Source organism: Pocillopora verrucosa, chromosome 7 (genome assembly GCF_036669915.1).
Source record: "Pocillopora verrucosa isolate sample1 chromosome 7, ASM3666991v2, whole genome shotgun sequence".
Taxonomy (NCBI): domain Eukaryota; kingdom Metazoa; phylum Cnidaria; class Anthozoa; order Scleractinia; family Pocilloporidae; genus Pocillopora; species Pocillopora verrucosa.
Genome location: NC_089318.1, coordinates 8,293,468 through 8,311,596, shown reverse-complemented (window position 1 = coordinate 8,311,596; position 18,129 = coordinate 8,293,468). Strand labels below are relative to the sequence as shown.

Sequence of the window (18,129 nt, the reverse complement as noted above, 5' to 3'; positions counted from 1 at the left end):
AGCCCAGTGATCAACCTTGTTGAATAATTATATGCAAGAAAATCAAGATTAGTCTTATCTTATCTTATTGAATATTTCAGCAACCACCTCGTGTAATTTTGACAGTGGACTGTGCTCTGATTGGTGGCAGTCTTCCTCAGATGTCTTTGACTGGACACGAAATAGTGGATCGACGTCATCTTCTAACACTGGCCCAGACTACGATCACACCACAGGCTTTGGTAAGACTCCTTAAAACTAACGATTACATTTCAATTTCTTTGGTTAGCGATATCTTAAAATGCCATAGAGACAGTTAAATCAAGCACTTTTCTTTCTCTTCTAAGAATCGCGTGGAATTTAAAGTAAGTGAGTCCTCTTTTTATTGGCTGTCATTCTGTCACTTTCAAAGAAATTACAAAATACGCGTGTGACGGAATGCGGTCTACTCAACATAAGGCCATTCGAAGAAAAATGACGAGGGTGTTTTATCGCCCGCGAGTAAGTTTAAAGCCTCCAACAACGTGAACCATCGAGAGGTCTTTAAGAGATCTGACACTGAAAATGAGGGCCTGCAAGAACACTACTACTTTTTTCATTCAGTGCGCTCGCTTGGTTGATAGTTCCTGTCATTATGACAAACACCAGCGACTTGCCCAGAAATCCAAGCGTTGATATTTGAAAACTATCAACTAAAACAAAATTATTAAAACATTATTAAAAGGACAACGTCTTTTTCTTTTTTCGCGACGAACAAATTATCCACCTGTACTACATATACTACCATCGAAAAGGTGATTTATAATTCCTTTAGGATTTCATTATTTTCTACAATAGCGTCTTTTTTTTTATATAAACCTTACGGCATCATCATAGATTCTTACTGATCTCTTAAAGAGTGCGAATGAAGAAAACAATACAAACAAGGTCATTTTGATATCTTTGATGACAACCAGATGATCTTTTCCACTAAAAAGTTCTTACTTTAGAAAAGTTCGGCAAATCAAAGTTTAAATCGTTTATTACGGGAATTTTGTTACTTCACTCTCTTTCCGTATTTTTGCCCAACTCTACATCCAACACTATAAAATATTTTACGCATTCCGTTGCCCTTGAATGGTAAAATGGCTTGTCATAACTTATATACCTATCACTTTATTATATTTTTTGACAATTTTCATTTTCTCAGGCTACTATATGTACATCGAAGCGACTTATCAAACTGATGGTGACAATGCCAAGTTGATGCTCTATTTAAACGGAAACGGAGAAGTCTCTTGCCTTAGGTTCTATTATCACATGTATGGAGATACTATTGGGGCACTTAATGTCTACAGTGAAAATCATTTAATATTTAACTCTACTGGAAATCATGGAAACCGTTGGATAAAGGCAGAAAGGACATTTCATTCAGATATAACAGTAAGTCTTGTTGGAAGAAATTATCTCGGAAAACGGAAACATATTTTTTTTAATAAGATCGCGAGTAGTAAAGTGAAAATTATCATAATATTGACCATAATAGTTATGGCCAAGTATGATTTTCATCGAAAAAAATCAAATTAACAGAAAACACACACTCACCAAAATTCAGCAACCACGTTTGTCGAGAAAACTTTCCTTTTTTTCTGACAATATTAATTATGTTCAATCAATCTTTAAATTCATCTCCACTAAACATTTGGCAGCTGGTGAGGTTTCATCTTTCCCTCTACCCTCTACATCTAAATAAATTTATCAAGAAAATCCATCTTTGCTTTTGCAGTTGACATTTGAAGGAATAGTAGGATATTCCTTCACTGGTGACATAGCCATTGATGACGTCACCGTATCCAGAGGAAGCTGCTCAGGACAAAATCCATCTCCAACATGGTATCCGTTACCGACAACCCTTAAGCCTTCTTCGAAACCTATCAGTTCCAGCAATGTGACCACTACGTACACCCACAAACCGTCCATACCAGGTACTTACACTGCAGAGATAGAAAACATAACTCGTACCTCTTCAATAAGGCTCTTGATATTTTGCAACGGTAATGTCGTCCTTTTGCCTGTTTTCTAAATATAGTTGTGTTTTTGCCTTTTCTTCTAATGTTTCAAAACATATTTTTCTTTTTTACTTTTTATTCCGTTCACAACTTCTCAATTAAACAGCTCAGTATATACTGCCATACCAGTTGTTGCTATTGCTGCCACATTGGCGTGACTGATTCTCCCTGGGACAATACGTACTAAGCTTTGTTCTTGATCTGAATGAAGGAATGGAAACTTCATTCATCCACGATATCCATCATAACTGAGAAGTGCTCTTCCACGGAACCGTGCACTACAACAATGACTGATACTCTTTGAGTAATTATAATTACTTCATATGTCCAAAAAATCATCATTAAAATATCTTACAATAAATCATATCTAATGCATTAACGCATTATCTCAATCTAACGTGCAATGATGTCAAATAGTTATCAACATGTAATTTTTTTCGGGAACGCGATTCCTTTCTTCTCTCTCTCCTTTCTACGCAGTCCACACAGTATGTTCTGACGACCCTGGGCTCCCCATTTGTTCCCAACTTCCTACCTATGGAAATTTTTGTACAGAATATTTCAACTGGACTGTCAAGTACTGCCCTAAATCATGCGGATTTTGTGGAGGTAGGGTTGTGGAGACGCTTCCTTTTCCGGAGTTTATTATTATTATTATTATTATTATTATTATTATTATTGTTATTTTTGTTTTAGATTATTTTCTGTATGCATCGATGGATCAATGTCACCAACGCATACCTTTTCAAAAAACAAAAAATGCATTAAATCTTATTTTTAAAATGTTACTGTGCTCATCACCGGGATATCTTGAAACGTGTCACTAGGGACACGTTTTTTAAACAAGTGAAAAGCACTATTAGTTTTTCCGTTCGATATAAATGACTCAAAAATATGCTCAAGAACTACCTCTCATCAAGGGATTATAAACTAGTTAGTTTATAATCTCTTGCTCTGATATAATTAGATTTGGACTATTGGATTACTGTAATTTTAACTTTAAGGAACGATCATTTTTAAATTGTTAGCAAGTACTAATTGGAATTCACGGTAACTCCTATTTTTCTGTTCAATGACTACAGATAACTGTTCTGATGACCCAGCCTATGCCAGCTTCTGTTCAGCTGGCTCCAATTATAATGGCTTTTGTCAAAATAACCAAAATTGGACGATGAAGCATTGTCGAAAGACATGTGACTATTGCTCAGGTAGGCAAGCAAAGGCTGACTTTGATAATGTTTGACTGTGTAATCATTAGGCTTCACAAAACATTGTAAAAACTTATTGAAACACAAGTAGAGATAAACGTATTTTTAATGCATTTGCGCAATGTAATTATCTGATACGTATTGGTCTTAGTTCACGGTCTTGGAGACTTAAGTTCATTACTTTTTGTGTGAAGAGTCTATGTGTCAACTGCGTTCTTTTTAATATGTCAGATATGTCCCTGTGTCTTTCTGTTAAAAATTCAAGTTTTGACACATTTATGGGGTCTATTATTGTGCTTTTATCATAAGGATTGTTTTTTTATTAAACAAAACGCATTTTACACATTACTTAACGATAGAACATACAAATATCAAATCCGCTAAGAAATCTAATCTTGAACCTAAGTAAGAGGTAGAGCATGCTATTCTACAAATTCACAACGTATATTTAATTTTCAGCACAATGTTTTGTCTTATCTTTTCACGATTATAGTTGATTCTCCAACAACCGAGGGGATTTTTACGTCGACCCACGTGCTGACTTTCAATCCGACAGATATTCCTCGCACTCCATCAGCAAAGGAAATGCAGGAAGCAGTAATGTTAAAAATGACAGATTTTGATATGAAGAAGGTGATCTTTGATTATTATGTATTTTATTAAAGGAAGACGATGAAAAATGTCCTACACATTTATCACACGATATATTGCTAGACACAGAAACAATTTTCACTGTAGCTTGAACTGAATCAACCGATGCTACTCCCTTTTGTCGCAGTATTCATGGAATTATTCCCTTTTCTGTTTTTTATCTTTCCATCATAGTGGAAGGAGATGGAAGCGGATTTTAAACGAGAAGTTGCAAGTGCAGCTAATAAATATTGTGCAGATGGTGGAGCATCTTGTCAAACAAGGTAAACCAATCATCAATCATAAAAAGCAATTAGCAAACTTAATGAAGAAGAAAGCAAATTCCATACAAAGGGGCGAATTGTGACATCAGTGATAACTATATTCATCAGATGAGGTAAGCTAATTGCTGCTATAAAGCGCTCTGATTGACTATCAGTGGAGTGAATACGGCATTAAGCCCTGATAGCACCCACAGGTCCACTATGAACTACACGTGTTGGGGAGTACGAGATAGGAGTTCTAAGGACCGCTTTTTATCTCCAGGTAATCTACAGGGATGGAAACGATGAAGGTGGATAACACCCAGAGGATAGAGAGCAGAAAAAATATAATGTTAAATAAAACTACCAAGTGACGGGAAAAAAACTTAGCCAACAACCTAGAATATATATTCAAGAGGGAAGAGAAGTAACAGTTTGTAAAAGGGGACACAATAACATCTCAAAGAAATTTAACCTCCGGATACATAAGGAGGTAGAATTTTTGGACTTAACAGTTCCTAATCTTCATTTTTTCGCAACCTTGATTCTTGAGAATTGAACGAAATTTTTCTTGTCACGTTGTAATACCGCCATACTGAAATAAAAATGATGACGACAGTGACAATAATAATAGTAATAATGACTACATACTTGTGGAAGGTCACATATACTGTTTGATCTATTTCAGTCTTCGTCGGAGACGATCATCTGATAGCATGAAATTTTCAGCCGATATGGTTCAGATTGTGCCTGGTTACCCAATGCCGTCACCGGTTGATCCTAGCATAACGTTGTTGGCGTTCTACCTACAGCTTCCTGGGGGTGTCAGAGATAGCTTGGTCAGCGAAGATGTCCTGAAAAACATCGTGAAAAGCGATATGAAATCTATTGAAGGGTCGATGGGTGTTAGCATAAAAAATGTCGAGTCAATGCCTCTACCTCAGAATAAAGAAGATGAAGAAGATGACGAAGATGAGATAGATGACAAAAGATCAGTCTCAACCTCGGTTATAGTGGGTGTTGCCCTTGGATTCCTGTTCTTGCTGGGGTTTATCATTGCTGTCACCCTGATTATCAAATCTACCAGGTAGAAGAGTCTCTTTTGAAGTCCAAAGAGGATCAGATGAATAACTATATCGCTATGTCATAGGGGTTTCTCAAATAGTGATGCCGTCCCAATCCGAAATCGACTTTAGGCCCCTCAACGGGCTAAGAAAGAGGTCGCGGGAAAAGGAAAGATCAGAAGAAGGAAGCAGGCCATTAATTTTTATCTGAATAGAATTATGAAGATTAAAAAAAAAATTAAATCAGAAGTTGAAATAGCAGTTTAGCTGGGCTGGGTGGGCATTCGATTCTCTTGAAATGCTTTCAATTTCACGTACATTTCAAATAGGTGTCATGTGATCTTTACTACCTTAATACGAGTGTTATTTGGTTCCCACCTTAGGTTCGGCCCCAGATGTCGCGTGCTGTCCACCGACAAAGTCAATCAAGGAAGTGATGTGGCTCAAGAAGCTGTGTATGAGAATACAGATATCCATGGTGCGACTTTAAACAAACCAAGTGTTATTGCTTACGACAATAGTGCATACGTGTCTGCGCAGCAAAGTGGAGTAATGCCTATCGAAAATGTAAGCGAAAAATTATACGGGCAACAGAATCACTCAGCAAGCAAGAGCGTGCATTTGTCATCTGACCTCTACCAAGAGGAGACGCTGCCGCCTATCGAGAAAATGAACTGCTGAACCGTATGAAAAGTAGGCTGGCCCTTACTTTTAGGAAAATTTTGTTTTTTACCATTTTGTTAGTTTCTTTGTTGACCAAGCGCCGCTGAATGGTAGTGGAGAAATTCCTCATCTTCTTTTTCATGAGCAGGGGCTAAGAATTGGAAAAGCTACTTTTTTTAAGGCTTGGTTTAATTTTTTAATCAAAAGCATTGTGCTCTTCCATTCTGGGGAAGAAGGCGTGCAATCGCAGTGGACAAGAAAGGCTTTCTTTGCCTGCTCGGCTAACCAATGAGAAAGTAGGAATCGCTTTATCTTTCCTGCTCACGGAACCAGCATAATGAGAGACATTAAATAAACTTTTGTAGATGCTTCTCAAACATTTAAAAAAAAGATCATTCTTCGGAAAATTGTTCTTAATTCAATAGGAAATGATTTGTCTTATTTCGCCCTTTGTTATCTATATCTGCAGCTTTGCAAATTTTGTGATAAGCCATGGTATTATCATTTTATAAGCGAGATAAGAGCTCCAATTCGTTGGCCTTAAAAAATAATACTTTGATTAGGAATAAAATAGATTTAGCCAACCCTAAAAGCGGAGATCTTGTTAGTTTATTTTCTAGCCCTTCATTATAATAAAATCCGTAATAAAACTCTTTGGCACTGGCTGTCGAAAATTTTATTCAAGGGGATTTAAGGACAAGTCCGGGGGATGAGGGGGAAAATCAACGGGGTCTGTAACCAGGGGACGATGATCTCACAACTTGCAAAGCGATCAGCACGCATGGTAGCCAGCGGTATTTTTAAGCATAAATAAATAAGGGGATATACGTTTCTAAAAAAAACTGTGGTACTGCGTCGGTGGGAGAGTATAACAAGGTAATTGAGTATTATCAACTCAGTTAATAACGAAAATTGAACACCGTAAAGAGTTTAAAAGCTGACTTTTCGAGCGTTAACTCTTCGTCAGAGCCATAGACGAAGGGCAAAAGCTCAAAAGGTCAGCTTTAAAACTCTTTACGGTGGCCAATTTACATTATCAACTCAGTTGATAATACTAAATTACCCTGGTATTATCAAGTAGCTTAGGACCTTCGATGGCGTTCCTGGTGTTTTCAACGACTTTTCGAAGATAGGGAATGCTTTCTTCATCAGATGTAGTGTATAATGTCACTATCAGTTGGAATTGTATTCTATTGAGTGTGACTTATGATTTCGATTTGGGAAAATGAGCCAAAATGGAAAGATTAACGACGGCAAACGAATTCGAGTTAAGAATTCAACGGTCGATTGAAGATTATACACGTAAGAACAGTGAGTCAATAATAATACGCCAGAATAGTATGGGCTTTTTTTACAGAGCTACTCTTGAAGTCGCCAGGTATGACGACTTGCTCCACCGTTTTTCCATAATGTTTCAGCGTCCTCTGATAGGCGTAGAAAATTGAAAGAAAAAGTCATCTTCACATTTTCGACACCTTTTTAAATCTGTAATTTTAATAACATTAATAGTAACAGATACTAGGAGATCAAAGAATTTTCAAAAGAGTATAACATTTTGTTGAAAGAATTTGAATTCGGTGTTGGCCGGATAAACAAGATTCTTAGAAAAATAAACGTTTACTAATGAACAAACGAAGAGAAATTCTTTACAACCCCTCCCTGTAGCTGTTCGGCTTGTAGTAAAGTTATTCGAAGTAGCCACAATCCCGGTTTTAATATTGATAACATGCACACGCATGCAGATTACCTATAAACCTGTAGTTCAAGCCTGCCATAACTTCAAAACTTTGATGCACACCTCAAAAGGAGAACATATATGTTTCAAGGTTCTCTTTAATTGGTTTAGTTAGTCAGGTAAAGTGGGTCAATTTTGCATGTGATGACAGGATCAAGATATTTTGACAACTAATTATCAAAGTTAGCCTTCTTGGAATGATAACCCTCATGTTCACATTAGAGCAGGTTTGTACCGATAATGGGAAAAATAACCTTCTTATTAAAAGAAAGTAATGGTCTAGAATTGGTAGCAAACCACAGCCCTGGGTCTGCCAGTAAGAGAGTAATTAAAAATAGTAATTTGCTCATGCACAAAAGAACTATCCATGGTAAGAGGGAAGGCTTTCCTTTCTTTATTTAAATATGTAGAGAGGTTATCATTTTTCCATGAGCTCAGTGGACATTGAGAGTGGATGAGACTGACAGTGGCCATGTTATTTGAACAAATTTCCAAAGGACGATAAAAAGTAGGATATGGTCAAGGCGACTCTCTTAATCTAATTTTTAACCTCTAAAGTTAACGTACTTACAATCAATTTTACTTCTATGCGTCAAAATACAAAAGAATGTTCTATTCATCTTCGTACTCTAAACGCTAAAGGGGAGAAGGCAGGTCAAAGTAAAACCAGGAATTTAAATAGAAGCATCCCAATTAATTCCAGTCCTAATTAATGGAGGATCCTTGCTTTTCCAGATTCCCACGCTTTAAAACTCTCAAATCGTGCGACCAATTCCTTACATCGATTTTTAGTTTGGATATGAGCATTTGTTATAACATCGTGCACTGTTGAAAGCTTAAGCAAATAGTTTTTAAAGCAGTTTGAATAATATCACATGTTAAAATTATATAATCATACAGTTCTAAAGCGAGGAGGTCAAGTTACTTAAGACTCGCCTGCTTCAACTTTTGACAGCTTGACCTTCAGAGAAATAGATATCGTAAACAATTATAATTAATACAAAGATGAACGTTTGAAAGCCAAAAGGTATTGTATTATTGTATTTTTGCTTTGCAAGTTGATTAGAAATTGCAAAATAAAGAGAATTACTTGAATATGAAAGCGATCTTCGCAGTAATGAACACTACTTGAGAAGTAGTGAAAATAGAGAATTTCTTTTTAGGCCTTATTTTCACTACTGCTCAAGTAGTGTTCATTACTGCGAAGATCGCTTTCATATTCACGTCTTTATCCGCACTTTACACGTGTGATTTTCATATATTCACGGTCATTTATTCATCACTTCACGGGTTTATATGGAACCAACATACTGACCAGCTCCCAGTTGGCTTGTTAGCTCAGTTGGTAGAGGACTGCACCGGTATCGCAGAGGTCATGGGTTCAAATCCCTTACAGGCCTGAATTTTTTTCAGGCCTTATTTTCACTACTGCTCAAGTAGTGTTCGTTACTGCGAAGATCGCTTTCTTATTCGCGTCTTTATCCGGAGTTCACATATATGATTTTCATATATTCACAGTCATTTAATGAGAATTACTGTTCAACTACAACCTCACCAGTTTGACTTCCCGCTAAAAACGCGGGTTGCAAATCCTTGGCCTGCGCGGCCTCGCATCTTCTAGTCAAGGCCCTCGTGTGATGCCTAACCGTGTGCCCGCGGTACACTACACTAAAGTTCGGCATTCGAGTATGCGCACTTCATTATCATCTGCCGGTGTTTCCTGACGCCTACCTTTCCCTCACTCCTCGGATTACATAATGGCTTAACTAATTCCCGCAATGCAGTTGGCTGCGCATGCTAAAGGTAGCACCTTGTGAGGTCGGTAGTACGATCGTAAGTCCAATGTTTTCTGCCTTGATAGGTTACTGGGTCACTACTGTTACTTATAAGAATGCGAGTTCCGCTAATATTATAGCGAGTATTTTAGTTAGTTAGTTTTGTATTGCGTTTGGATTTGCCACGTGGTTAAATAAAATTCTCATGGTTAAAGCGTAAACAACAGGCTCCGGTTTTTCGAAGGTCCAATAACACTATCCACAGGATAAATCTCTATCCGGTGGATAACACAGTACGTTTTGCTATCACTTAGCCGCTGGATAGCGATTTATCCGTTGGATAGAGTTATCCACCCGGCCCTTTCTACAACTGGGCCCAGATGGGGGATTTTTTGTTTTGCAACCACTGTTTGCTAACGTCTCCCAAATTTATTCATTCCAAGATGTAGGTGTTGCTATATTCACGTTTTTTGCGTCTAAAAAGGGAACAGATTCGCCAACCAAGATACCATCACTAATGAGGAAGTGCTTTATCTTGCATACGGAGAGGTGACAAGTTTTCTTTCTGCGATTCTTATTCCAAGCTTACTGTAAATGATTCTCTCAAAGATAATCGAACCGAATCCAATCTTGAAATAGGCCATTAAAAATTATACCAATTAAAAGCTGGAAGGGTAACTGAGGGGTTGAGTTAGAGCGACAAGGTTCTACTCATGGATTTGTTGTCAATGTATATATATGTATATTCTTTTTAGGAAAGTTCATTATCGGTTGTATAGTTCAAACCAACAACAGGCTCGACTTTTAATATAGGTAGGGATCACTGGTGTTATAACTAATCTTGTGTTTAATTTTCATTTTAACTTCGGAAGAAAATAACGTTTCGTTGCATTACTGTGCTAAAAACAACGGAAACTGAAACACAATCGGCATCTAAGCCTTGTTAATAACAGAAATTATCCGTTGTTACGTACGAAGCATTTTTCACTCAACCTCATTGTGCTCAGTGGCACAGAAGAGTGGCCTTAGAAAGGTTCTTCCAAATTTCAATTTAAAATTCTTTGTCAAAGACGGTCGTCTTGCGTAATATGCGTCATGGTGAAATTATAAGAGCTTGTATGGAAATATATACACCCGCTCTTGGAAATAAAAAAATACAGTTAAATTCTCAATAAAAATACTTCACCTTACTTCCGCAGTGCACTGCTTGTTGTCTGACCGATTACTTTGCTGAAACGGGGCCATTTTAGCGAGTTAACCATTTCTTGGTTTCCTACTCCTAAGATAAGATAACAAGGCTGCACACTCCATTTCCAAACGCCCGATCCGAAAAGCGAAAAATGTCCGAGCGGCCACAAATTGAACGCAGAACCCAAGTACATATACTATAGTTTCATTTCAATTCCCTACCAGCTCAATCCTTCCCGTGACACCGACGCAAAACGGCAGTTTGCTTCCAAAATTTCCATTTTTCACGTTTCTTGCGAACCGTGTACACATTCACCACGACACACGACCAATGAATCCAGACTGGTAACCCTGCCTCATTTGCAAACTGAGCCCAACCTAGGACCACACGGTCACTTGGCATCAACAAATCAAAATCAATAAAACTCTTGAAGCGGTCAGACATTTAAGTCCTAATTTGAGATCAGATAACTTTAAACTCACACATTTTTCGTTTGATCGGCTCGACGACGATAGATAGATAGATAAGGTTTACAAACGCGAAATTTCCAGCTTACTAAATTACAACTAATTAATTAATTTCCTAATTAAAAACTGTTACAGAATGACAAAATTACAAGCATGCGTCGAATTCCTATGTAAAATAAGGGACAAGTTAATATCTAATTATCACCTATGATAAACGTAACTTAAGAGAAAGCTATTCTTGCATCTTTCAGTTTTACACCTCGGACGAATAAATGTTCTTTGTTCTCTCAGATAGTAGCCGGGTTGGTATTTGCTTGGAAGTAGTTTATGAAGACTTTGAGATTGATTTGCACATATTTCATTTAACAACTTTGCTGCGATTGCCTCTCTTCTATCATACAGCGTTAAAAGTTCAGATATTTCCAGAGCCTTGGCATACGAAAGCTCGGGATAAATAATCTTCATAGCACGTTTTTGAAGTCTTTCTAGGTCTTCGCTTAAATAACTTGGTAAAGCGCGATGGAAAACTGGGCTGCCGTACTCCAGAGTAGACCGAATGCATGTAATGTAAAATAGAAGAAGCTCTTTTGTGGCGACATGCGATCTCTTCAACTGTCTTAGAAATAAAGCCTTGTAGAAACCTTCCTAACTAGCTCTAACACATGGGCATTCCATTTTAAATCACTACTTTTATTGAGTCCTAATAATTTTATACTTTTCACGGTCTCAAGGGTCTGACGGTTAACCCAGATAGGATCAAATTCTGGTTCGTTTTTTGCGAAGCTAATCCTAAGCTCTTTACATTTCCTTTCGTTTACTTGAAAACCATCTTCCCTTGCTTGTATTGCGAGATCGTCTACCATTTGCTGAATACAGTTCTCTTGGCCTTTAACCTCTGAAATTGTGGTATCATCAACATATTTGTAACGAATGTAACGCCATTCGGAGAAGAAATCCTCGGCCAGTTTAACTCTCTGTCTTCTATCCGATAAAAAGTCAACAATCCAACATAATATGTGGTTCGGAATATCGTAATCTAAGAGTTTACGCACTAAGATGTTGAGATCAATAAGATCGAACGCTTTACGGAAATCAAATAGAACCACCCTAATCACGGCCGAATTCCCATCGGAGCTGACGTGCCAGTTATGGATCATGCTAACAAGTGCGTGCGTAGTGCATGATTTAGGTATTGTCCCATATTGTCTTTTGTCGATTTTCTTTAACACGGCAGGTATCACAAATTCATGAACAATGTAATCTTCTGCAATCTTGGAAAGGATGGGCGTAAGGGAGATAGGGCGAAGGTGCTTATTGATGTCTTGGATAGGTCTTTGCTTGGGGACAGGGACGATATCTGCCTCTTTCCAAGATAAGGGCAAACGGCCTTCACGAAGGGAGGCATTCATGATATCCATGATGGATGGCGCCAAAAGATCCGCATTCTCCTTTAAGAGCCATCCGGGGATACCGCCCGGTCCTTGTGCCTTAGCTGGATTAATAGAGCATAACTTTCTAAAGATAGAAAACGCTGATATTGGTGAGAAATCATCATTCATAGTTCTGCTCGAAGACACAAAATTGTCTCCCCTAAATAGATTGTGGGTAAGCGGTTCAAAAACCTCCATTGGGGCCAAGAAAGCTGTGTTGATGTGGCTTGCAAGGTCAGCTGCTGATAGACCACGAGCACCTTCTAAGTGATGAACGGACTTTAGGACATTATCACGTGACCCCTCCATTCCACTAAGTTTCTTGATTTCGCCCCACCACTTAGCTGGGGAACAACCCTTTAGATGTTGCACTTTACACTCGTAATACTTCGCACGACATCTTTTACGTTCTTGGTTAACAAGATTTCTCAGATGGTTAAACTCCGCTCAGTCTCCTCGGTTTAAGGCCACTTGTCGCTTTCGAATCAAGGTCTTAACGGTTGAATTTATCCATGGTGGTTCTGTTCGACAATTTTGGGCTTCATCAGCGGGTAAGACAGAATCAAGGCCAGTTTTGATGATCGTTTGTAACATCGACACCTTTCCTTCGCAAGTGGTCATAGCTCTGATCATCGCCGCAGTAACATCGACTTCATATAAATACGTTTGCATTGCAACACGATTACTTGGTCGTAAGTCCCTTGAAATAACAGTTTGTATTGTTTGCGATGTTTTAACCCTTTGCTTTGGCTGTACTTCAACTGAGCTATGATCTGAAAGACCAAAAGCGGGACGTTCAACCGGGGTGTCGTAGTAATCCTGGAGGTTGGTAAGAATCTTGTCGAGAGTGTTTTGCCCACGAGTAGGAAAATGCGCAATCTGCTTCAGTTTGAAGTTTGATTTGAGCCTTGGATCGTTCAGATGGTTAAGGTCACCGAGTACTAGAAAACCGCAATTTTAGTATTTAGACTCCAAGTCCATTAAACACTTAGTCAAATAGTCCAACACCATAGAATTTGTTGCTTTTGGTGGATGATAAACAACACCAGCAATAATACTTGAGATGCCCCTTGGGAGACGAGTCGGGCGCATTTTAATCCACAATACCTCAAAAGAACATTTTTCGTCCTCGGGATCCTCCAGAACAGTAAAAGGGATTGATGATTTTATATACATGCACACCTATAGCCTATGATAGCTGAAAGCCTCTGTCTTTGCAATTTCTGAGGAAAGGAGCAACTTGCAGTTGCCTGCCCGACGACTTTTCAGCAAAAAATCATCGCGCCTCGCAATACAGCTGATTCTTTCGTGAAAATTTCGCTTTTTGTTTGCTGAGGGGATTACTCCACAGGGACGAAACTCAAGGGAACTAACCGAGGGGAACCTTCGCCGCACTTAGTGCAAAGAAATAAAATGTTCTGGCCACAGAAACGAACACAGCATTTATTCTTAAGAAAGATTTCGTCATAGAAAACAAAACACAAACTAAGCATTCAGCAAAGGGAGTTTTTTGTTTTTTGATGCACGTGGTTCTCTTTCGTAGGACTGAATCGTACTCGCAACTTCCATTTCTTCTTTACCTCTTCTTTACTTTACTTGAGTAAGATGAATCACATTTTTCGGTAGAGCTTGCTGAAGGTAGGTATACATAGCTTTTATTTCAAGAGTATTTCAACGCCGAATGATACAAAATTACGAGAGACGTGAGAGATTCGTAAGTGTCAAGAGACGGTTTTCACAGTTTTCTACTTCATCACTCGCTTATTCGTTACCAGTCCACGGGACACTTTCAGACAAAATGGGAGCACTTTAGGGCCCGGAAAAACCGATTTTTGAATTCTTTGAAATTTTTCTTCTATCAGAATTGCTTTTTACGTGTGATAAGCTAAATATTTGCGTAAAAAAAATTCGTCTCGAAGGCACTTTAAGAAAGTTTGTGAATCGGCAAAAACGATAAATAAGAATGACACGTCCCAAAATGGACGCTAGTAATGTCTAATTACTGAACAAATATATATCCCATGACTGCGACATTTCTGTTTCCGTTGTCTGCTCTGTGTGCTGCCACGTTTCCACAGGTGTTGGCACCCGGTGCTGTACCAAAACCGATTCTAGAATCACAGCTTTCGCAGTTATTTTGGTCGTTACCAAGGATGCCAATTCTTGCCTTGGGTTGGTTAGCTCGCGGGCTGATTGTATTAAACCCTTCTTTATTACAATAAAGTTGCAAGGAGCCCTCGGAACCGAGAAGCGACTTCCATGCATCACGACCAAGTGACGTATTACGATATTCCTCGTCGGCAATCAATGAGTGCAAAGATTCAGCCGTCATCAACATAAAGTTTACTTGTCCGCCAGTTTTCATACCAAGGCAGATCTTAGTAAAGTTTGTCTTCCAGTAAGTCGGTAGCTTGGTCTCTTGGTCATCTAACCCTGTCATCCCCGCCTGAATGTTCAATCCGGTCTTATTGCTTCAGATCTCAGAATCATAATTGAAGGTGTTCTGCAAAATATTGGTAATATTGTAAGTTAAAAAAAATAGGTTTTGTAATGGAAGATTACACGAGTTTCCATCTTTCGATTATCATTTCACCTTAGATCCATTTATCTTCATAACCAGTGTCCAACCACCGTCTCCACACAAACCAAGACTCGTCGTGTGACAGTAAACTAAAATTTTGGTTGATCCAAACTTCAGAGGGAAGGATTGGTTAATGACAGGACTGAAAAATAAGAACGTTTCCTTTAATAGAAATCCCTATCTTTGGTGTGATAAATAGGATCCAAAGGTGATTTCAATAACTTTTCAGAGACAATGAAGAAGTGTGCTATAAGCATTTACTTACCCAAAGTACCGTTGCGAAGTGCAATGTTTAATATTTTGTCGATTTCTCAAATGTTTCCATTAACTATTGTGTTTTGTTCACCTCGAGAGTCTAACGAGCAATGGCTTGCCATAAGTTCGATAACATATTTAGAGATAGCACAAGTTGTTACTGAGTTTTAAGTCCCCTTAAAAGATTGAGATCATGGCGCTGGAGATTGATTTGCCCTCAGATTGCAAATTAACTTGCTCGTCCACCTATGCTATCGCTGTCAACTTAAGTTGCACTCTTCAAAACATTTCGAAAGACGTTGAGAGAATTATTATAAACTACAGCGAATCTGAGGAATGCAACATATTAATTTTTCTAAGGTAGAAAAGCACCGAAATAGGAAGCAGTAACCAGACAAGGATGAAGAGGCGAATAATGTCTGTCAAAACGCTATGCTTAACTGCCATCATGCATCCATGGCGTTGTGAAAGTCTGGAAAGATTAATGCTATCACTTTTACGTATTGCTTCGAACACTACTTACAAGCCCTTTTCTTTGTTGTCGTCGTTAATCTCCTTACAGTTCTCAGCAGCTTGGACAAATTGAACACATCAGAAAGTTGATTAGACGCTTAACTAAGTATGTATATTGATGCCTACATACTGCTAATTCTCGAATTCTTTCATTTAATTCGCGTCAATGTATTTTGCAAGTGTCGAAACTATAATCATGATAACTGCGAAGCTAAAGCTCAGATCAAAATTACCGTGAAATTTTTTCAAAATTCACGTGCACCCGAAACTCAATTTTTACTAAATACGAAATAAGTGATATTTGCACTGACCTTATAAAAGGAAAAGATATAGCGTCACAGAGGTAAAAACAGTCATCCCCGATAAATATTTTATCGTTCAACAAAAATTGTAGCTTTATGGTAATAAATAAGAATAATGCTGCCATTATATTCTACCCCATTTTCTGCTAATTATTAACTTAGCAACTTACCCTACCCACAGCTATAGAGAAAAAAAATGATAATGCGGTTTTCTGTAGAAATGATATTACCTTTTTCACATTTTTCTCCAACAAAACCTGGAGCACAAGCACATATGAATTTGCACCTCTCGTTCGCTAGATAGCAGGTCCCTCCGTTTTTGCACGGGTTAGAACAGCAGGGATACTTGAAAAAGGGGAAAGTAAATTTATCATTAACAATAGCCTCATAGCATTTAGACGTTTTCCATTTGTTTTTTACGCTATTATACTTTCACATCATATGGCAAACCTTTCTTAAAGTTTCGTTGATCTCTGTGACGTTTGTGTTTGTTCTATTCAGTGCAGACTTGAGCTGATTCAAATATGAATCGAGCTTTTCTACCTGAAAGAAAAAGATGAAAGATGAAATGTAAGGAAAATCTCGTTCGTTCGTTCGTTCATTTAGCTGATTGGGTGTTACTTGCTTTGTCGCTTTGATTATTACGTGGGCTTTCTGTGGTAGACTGCGTTACAAATTTGGTTGAGTGTCGGTGTAGTCAGAAATGGAAATTAACCACGCGCTTGTGTTTGTCAATTAAGTTAAGCCCTTTCGACTTGGAGTTACTCTGACTCGGATGGATGGCCGCATATAATATCTCATGTTGTTTACTTTTTTTCCTGTCTTAATTTTTTGATTTTATTCCTGAATCTTGAAGAGTCACCACTAGATTTGTTATATTCCACGTAAAACCAGATTCACTGCAAATAACGACCAATGCATCCCGCGTCAACACCTCCAAGAGTCTTGTTCCGTGACGAATTCTAAAATCTCTACAATCACTAATATAATGTAATGACTTCAAACCTCATTAACAAAGGATGAATTGACGGCTGCTAATGTTTTCCTTGTTTCTTTTTCAGACGTCATGAGTAATTTCTTTGAATTGTCCAAATCGTTTCGAACAGAGCTAAGTTCTGCATCAGCTATGCAGAGAAAATACAAAACTTATTTAGTAAGTAAAGATTTCGAAGGTTAAACTTACTCGTCTGGAACTTGATCAATCTCATCGAGTACTTGATTGAATGATGATCCGATCAACGTAAGCCGAGAAAATTAGCCCTACAACTTACTTATCTTTGATCGTCTAGCTGGTAAAAGGAAAAGTCTTTAAAAGTTAAATGGAACAGTCTTATCCCCGTTATTGGAAAGAACTTCAATATTAAATTCAATATTAAAAAAAAACTCGCATTCAAACAAAGATTGCATCACTTTGATCACACTTTACTTTTCCGTTGTTCATTGTTTCAATACATTAAAAAAAAAAGCCTTCTGAATTCGTTACGGTATAATACGGCAATATCCGGAAACATTAATCATAGGCGAGAAATTCTCAATATTGCCCACGATTATGAAAAGAGTAGGTGCAGTAGATCTCACTCAGATATCGGAGCTACAAAAATACTAAAAAGTCTCATCATAATTGCTCACTACGCTGTTAGATGCAAAAGTAGAACTCAAAATTCACCAATTCCGATTCAACTCAAATTGCTCTTCATTTTTGTGAATATTTCATTAACAGTAGACTTAATTTGGAAAAAAGTAAATTCAATTCATCCTCTCTTTCATACTGTTCTTTTCCTTTTAGACCTTACGAAAATTCTATCTTTCTACAACTGAGAACATTTTTCATGGTTTTCGGTCTAGTGTTTCAGACTTTGAACAAATTACCGTGAGTGTGGTCAAGGAAACAACAAAATGCTCTTCTTTACAAGAAAAATTTCTAATGAGTGATGAAGAAGCCATTTCCATAAAATAATCATGTTTCTTACATTTATCATTATATATGATTATTAAATGGTAATTTTTTACCATTGCATGTATGTTTC

General features: G+C 37.8%; 2 protein-coding genes and 1 pseudogene across 4 annotated transcripts in view; 1 reads left to right on the top strand and 2 right to left on the bottom strand.

Annotated features, from left to right (window-relative positions):
- Positions 1 to 6,520, top strand: part of LOC131781954 (MAM and LDL-receptor class A domain-containing protein 1) — a 41,526-nt gene extending 35,006 nt beyond the window's left edge. For all 3 annotated transcript variants that reach the window (XM_059098661.2, XM_059098660.2, XM_059098659.2), the window contains exons 44-52: positions 81 to 221; positions 1,169 to 1,401; positions 1,745 to 1,943; positions 2,508 to 2,636; positions 3,110 to 3,235; positions 3,729 to 3,868; positions 4,061 to 4,149; positions 4,817 to 5,215; positions 5,576 to 6,520. In XM_059098661.2, coding sequence (XP_058954644.2) covers positions 81 to 221; positions 1,169 to 1,401; positions 1,745 to 1,943; positions 2,508 to 2,636; positions 3,110 to 3,235; positions 3,729 to 3,868; positions 4,061 to 4,149; positions 4,817 to 5,215; positions 5,576 to 5,873 — 1,754 coding nt within the window. In that variant the 3' untranslated portion in view covers positions 5,874 to 6,520. The remainder of the gene's footprint in view (positions 1 to 80; positions 222 to 1,168; positions 1,402 to 1,744; positions 1,944 to 2,507; positions 2,637 to 3,109; positions 3,236 to 3,728; positions 3,869 to 4,060; positions 4,150 to 4,816; positions 5,216 to 5,575) is intronic.
- A 5,118-nt stretch (positions 6,521 to 11,638) lies between these two features.
- Positions 11,639 to 12,760, bottom strand: LOC131781952 (uncharacterized). The gene has a single exon (XM_059098657.2). It carries the CDS (start codon positions 12,758 to 12,760, stop codon positions 11,639 to 11,641), a length of 1,122 nt encoding a protein of 373 aa, XP_058954640.2.
- Positions 12,761 to 14,249: 1,489 nt separating this feature from the next.
- LOC136282425 (uncharacterized skeletal organic matrix protein 5-like) lies at positions 14,250 to 15,065 on the bottom strand (annotated as a pseudogene).
- Positions 15,066 to 18,129: the final 3,064 nt, after the last annotated feature.

Coding starts and splice junctions, on each gene's coding strand:
- LOC131781952 (XM_059098657.2), bottom strand. CDS start 12,760: ATGGAGGGGTCACGTGATAATGTCCTAAAGTCCGTTCATCACTTAGAA.